At 45.0% G+C, this 6,000-nt stretch overlaps 1 protein-coding gene across 1 annotated transcript in view; it reads left to right on the plus strand.

Moving 5' to 3' along the window:
• Positions 1 to 1,534, plus strand: part of LOC135376219 (putative phospholipase B-like 2) — a 95,549-nt gene extending 94,015 nt beyond the window's left edge. The window contains exon 11 of the mRNA XM_064608824.1: positions 1,328 to 1,534. Coding sequence (XP_064464894.1) covers positions 1,328 to 1,495 — 168 coding nt within the window. The 3' untranslated portion in view covers positions 1,496 to 1,534. The remainder of the gene's footprint in view (positions 1 to 1,327) is intronic.
• Positions 1,535 to 6,000: the final 4,466 nt, after the last annotated feature.

Here is a 6,000-nt window from a genome sequence, read left to right on the forward strand (position 1 = left end):
CCATTGTAGTGCATAGAGTAGACCTAGTCATAAAAAGTCACATTATAGCCGTAAAGAAGGAAATCGTCAAGACAGGTCATAAACCATGCAGTCGCCTAAGCGGTCGGTCTGTGGATTTGTTCTGCCCACCTGAGGGTTCTTTAACGTGCAAGCTCACCATACGACACCCCGTATTTAACGTCCCTCGGCAGCCCTGCCACCAAGTTACTGGCGGCCTCGGCCGGGTTCGAACCCGCGACCTCGGGATCAGAAGGCGAACACGGTACCGACTGAGCCACCGAGGGCGGTGGAGGAAGGAGAAACGTAAGTGTTTACATGGACCGATATGTCGACTGAAAGCCCCAGTCGACTAACCGTCAAGGTTGAATGGGGAGGATATGCATGACAATCGATAGAGACTCCCAAGGTCGAGATCACTCGACTGAAGCCTATGGCACGTTGCCTGACTGGGTTTACATCATCCTTGCGACTTGCTTTCGTTGTGACTACCTCCTTTTCAGGTCGATATACGGCGATTTGCATGCCGACTAGACATCAACTTCTCTCGTCCATCGACTTTTACTTCCTTCATGTAAACGCACTTTATGTAGCTATTTCGTCCGTGAATTTGGTGTCGACCACCGTCGTGACGTTGACGTCGTGACGTTGACGTTTTTGCAGAGCTGCAAAAACATCAACACCGCAGGTCGATAGCAGTGACCAGTACTTGAAAGTTGATGTCTTTGCGTCATCTTTTCATCACCACCGTGTGTCAGAGATTTCCAGGGCACATTAGATAGCCACAGGTGTTTGCAACTATCAGTAGTATTGTCGTATCTGGTCAGTATGTCACCACACAAATATAAGTTCGCCTTACGGATAAATCTATTCCCAAATATTATTATTATCTTTTCATCAGATTCTTGCTTCTGACATGAGCCACTTTATCGGTTATCCCACCCAAACCGAAGTCGCCAAGCTCGGTTTACGCTCACTGCGGCTAACGGCTGTTTGGTCAGCCGTCTACCTGCAGCGAGCTGTTGTTACGCATAACCTCAGTTAGCTTAATCGCGGTTCAGTAAAGCCATGTCGAGTCGTACTAAAATTCTTGTCTGTCTCTGGATGCATTGTATTTCGTCATTCGATGTAAATGCACTTATATGCTACTCGGAAAACCAATTTTACTTAGTTGAAGTCACATCCGGATGCGCAAATGACTCTTCCATTAACCAATTAGACTTCCAAAGTAACGGTGGTGATGTTATCAACGAACTTGTAAGACGTTTCGCTTCTTCAGAATACTGAGATAGATTCGCTTCCTCTACTGTGTATTTTTCTTCTTTTTCAGTTGACTAATAGCACCTTGTTTGAACGGTTGGAGTTCATTGCCGTAGGCGGACCTACCTACGACCCTCTGCCTCCGTTCCAGTGGAGTACGTCAGGCTTTAAGGACAAACATCAAGGACAACCTGACCTCTGGCAGTTTATACCTTTCATTCACCAGTGGAAAGACTAACGTCGAAATATGCATTAAAGGTACACATATAACGTTGAAGTTGGCTCAACTCCGCTTACAGAGATTGAATCGTGTGCACACTATCATGCCCCTTACACACGTGTACTCTAAATGAAGGACACCATTGGAACGTATTCGTTTACAATTTTTATTAATCGTTTGAATAATCGCGTTGGTATGTGAGCCTCATCCCACATAATACGAGACATTTTTAATCCAATGGTGTGGCACGAAGGTTGCTGATATTCATCGCATCTCTGCCACGACGTTGAAATCTTGTATTAAGTGTACCAGATACACATGAAAACAACTGTGTAATTAGCAATTTATATTGGTAAAAGTTGGTAAACATTAGTACGCGTATTTGTAGGGAGGCGAGAGCGCAATAGCAAGTTAAAATTTCTAATCAGCCTGCTAATCTCTCGCAGTGTAGCAGTTTCTTTAATATTTACTTCAAATTTCTCATTTCCACATTTGTTGTACTGCACGCCAGTGTTTGTCTGAACCGCTAAACGCCACGTGGCTTGCATTGAGGAACGGCAGCCCAATCTGCGAGGGTCAAGGATTTCCCTAGACCCCCGGAGTTTTTGCACCCGCACCCAAAATTTTTCTCTGAGAGTGCTCCAGCTTCGGTACAAGTACATACAGGGTGTCCCAGAAAACGTGCCATTGAATTATAATAAAAAACTACGCCACCTAGCGTCATGCGGTCAACGGCATTTGTTCTTACTGGGTTTTTGCAACCTCCTGATGTGAATATCGTGTATCGTAAGTTTATTTATGTAAATATTTGCGAACAGAACTCGGAAATTTGCAAAGTAAAGGGCACTTTTTTAGCCCACGAATATGAAGAGCGTGCCGAATTCACTCAACTTCATGATAATTGACAACGATATTCACGAGCTATCCCATCGGAAAAAATAGCCGAACATTATGCTTTTTGAGCGCAGTCGCTGTCAGTCCGACGAAAAGAGGTTCCAAACCCAGCCCACAGAGTGATAGTAGAAAAAGTGCCTGTTCCTGAAATTGGGAGAGGCAAAGCATGATCCCAGCGAAAGCCGGATGCGATGAGCCATGCCTGTGTTATCTCTTTCTGCAATGGCACTGTGGGCTGGGTTTCCAACCTCCTTTCGTCGGACTGACAACGATTGTGCTGAAAAATTCGTCGTGCGCTATCCTCTTGGAGCTCCGTAGATCATGATGTTCGGCTATTTTTTTTTGCGATGGGATAGCTCCTGAATGTCCCTGTCAATTATAATTAATTTGAGTAAATTAGACACGCTCTTCACATTGGTGTAGTTAAAAAGTGACCTTTAATTGGCAAATTTGCGACTTCAGTTCGCAAAAATTTACATAATTAAACTTGCGTTACACGACATTCACATCATGAGGTGGTAAAAACCTAGTAAGAACAAATGGCGTTGACCACATTATTCTAGGTGGTGTAGTTTCTTAATTATAATTCAATGACACGTTTTCTGGGTCACCCTGTATACCCATAAACATGTATCTATGAACATGGATACATGTTTTGATGCTCGGTTTTGGAATCAGCTCCCGTGGGCCACTGGTAACTAGAGGAACAAACAAAAAAGAAGACTCCAGAAAACGGAATGGGTGCGTCCGCTATGCAAGAGTTCATGCTGTGTGCGCATCTACACAGTTTTCCTCTCTCTCCTACTGTTCGTGGAGCGACCTTTCGTCTTCCAAATAGTAGGATAGCAGATCAAGGTTACCCGCACGTGGCTTCTTCTGTAAACCCAAGCATAGCGCCCTTTATTGCGGACATTGTTGCGAAAGCGTTCACTACCCCGTGAATATAGGGCTCATCAAGCGTGGAGGTGCCGGTGAACCGAATGTCATACTCTGCTGCTGTTGTGGGCTACAAGAAAATGACGCATTGGCCACTGGACGTCATAACGTTTATCGCGGGGTCAGCGATCCCGTAGAGTGCTCAGTAGTAGGGAGCCCACTCCTAGTCGCTGCCGTCATTACGGTGCGCATTGGACGACAGGGGTGTAGCGTGCCCGTACGCGCGCTCTCCTCCTCCCTGCTCCTTGACAGGGTGGGGACCACCTAGTGACCGGTCCGCGCTGGCGCCTCGGGGCTGCCGCCATTTTAGGTCCCATATACAATACAGAGCGAAAAAAGAACTGAAAATGTTGGTGTGAAAACGAACACGCAATGCCGGGAAATGATGCATGAAATACAAAATAAAGGTAGTTTGTGTTGTACCGGTCCTATACAAAGCAAAAGTATGCTTCTTCCAACAAGACTCCGGAACCTCAACGTTTCACAAGTTTTTTTCTGCAGAACAGTACCGTATGCTGTCACAGCTACCGCACAGAAGAAAAAGGAAGAATTTCTTTTCAGAATGAGCAACCAAATCGCGCAATAAAAGGTACGGCACCAAAGGCTCTAAACTTAGAGCTTTGACATATATGATGTCGATGCGGCATAAGTAAAGGGAACCTTTGATGCACGAAGCCGCAGACGAGCACATGGAAGTATTGCAGCCAGGCCCAGACTATACCAGACTGTACCTGAGGGCACAGGCCGCATACAAAAAAGACCACGCGCCCTGTCTGCTCGTGCTGTACTACAGCTTCAATGTGAAATTAAAAGTAGATGACATAGGGTACTGCCATTCTCTACGTTACTTATGCATATAATAGGTCTGGCTGCAGGTGCATTTAAGCAAGCGTATTTTTACGTGAATGTATTTGGGTGCTCAAAATCAAAAACAGATGAACTGAGTTGGCACTCTTCGCTTATGTTGCATTCCTTGTTCTCAAACGACACTGGACACTGGTATTTTTCTGCAGTGCGCTAGAACATTATTCGCTTATACGTGGAATTTGTAAATGTGCACAAGCAATGGTAGGTTGCTGTGCGCAAAGGTGTTCGAATTCCTCCCGGAAAGGGTTCCGGTGTTTTGCCTTCCCGCGAGACCACGAAAGGCGAAAGAAATGGCTGCTGCAGTGGAAGCGTGACAAATGGACTCTAAGTTCCAGCTCTACATTATGTGAGGTAAGCACTTGTAGAATGTATAAGATGGACAATATGATGTCGAATAATAGAACATCTTTTGCATGAATTATACGTCTGAAAATTAGTGCCACGCCATGTATACAGTAGCCGACGGCATAACGCATAAACGTGCTAATTTTATGTAATACGTGGTATTCCAGACACACTTTGGAGCAGATCGGTTTGAGTCAAACAGGCAAGACCAGTGGCGAAAACTGAAGGCAAATGATGTGTGACTATCAACCTACCATGAACCAGTGTACATACACCGTCCCCTTGCTGTTTTCAACCAAAGCTAATATAATCTTGATCGGGAATTAAAATGTGCACTTCTGGAAGCTGCCCTATATCGTGTCCACTTGTCCTTACGTGGAGCCGAATCGGACTGCGTGAAACGCCCATCTTCCCTTACTCGGCATCAGAAACCGTGTCTTAGTTACGTCCGTCGAGTTGAATGCCTAGCCCAGAAACCTTTCATTGAAAGGATGAATAAAAGCAAGACCATGGCGATCCCTTTTCATGCAGATACCACGCAAAAGAAAAAAGGAGAAGAGAGAGTGATGGGGATAGAGACATAGGTGGTCTATCACAACACACTGCTGGGCAGTTTCATTTTAAATCGAACAAGGCGCAGAAGTTGGGTCTTTTGATTGTGACGAAAAAAATATATGTTGAATGGGACCTCGGGCGATGTAAAACGCGCCCTACATTAAACTCGTGCAGGCATTAATATCTGAGGTGGAGAGGAGGAAAGATCAGAGACTCTTACGAGCCCTTCTGTCGACACCATATTTGTGCGCTTCAGGAGGCGTTCATTTTCATCGTAAAGGGTAAATTCTTTTTGGGGTAAGAGACAGGGTACTAGTGTCTGCGTCACGTTGTTCTTGCCGCCGTGTGACGCGTATTTATTTTCCAGAAAAATCGTAAACTCGGCATGTACGTCAAAAAATCCCACAATTTGCGGTCACGTACCACCGTAAGTATTTTTCCCACTGAAGTGAAATTAGTATCACTCGATAGATCGTGCAACGCCCTTTCGTGTGGTATGTTTTTTATGTATATCGATCTGGGTATTATTAATTTGGATGCGTTCAAATGTGCAAGGTATGCGATATTACGGAAATTTTGGCCGCAGATATCTCAAAAATGCCATCTTCGATTTTAATAATTTTCGGCACATGAGTAGCTTCACCCCGCTTCGTTCTAATGGCGGAAAGACATTTTTACTTTTTTGCGTTTGAGAAGAGGAGCGATTTTTTTCCTGAGGCAATGTTTACGACACGCACGGTTCGCACGCGCCGCTACGCACTTTAATGCGCCACACGTGCGCATCAAAGAACACCACGAAATAGTGTGTCACGCTGAGCTTAGACACTATACACAGCTATGTCCACTATATAATATTAATTTGGTGTGTCTAGTTGCAAAACAGCTATGCAGGCGCCGAAAAGTGTCTCAAGTACATGAGAAAACTG

The sequence above is a fragment of the Ornithodoros turicata genome, unplaced genomic scaffold, assembly GCF_037126465.1.
Source record: "Ornithodoros turicata isolate Travis unplaced genomic scaffold, ASM3712646v1 ctg00001058.1, whole genome shotgun sequence".
Classification (NCBI taxonomy): Eukaryota; Metazoa; Arthropoda; class Arachnida; order Ixodida; family Argasidae; genus Ornithodoros; species Ornithodoros turicata.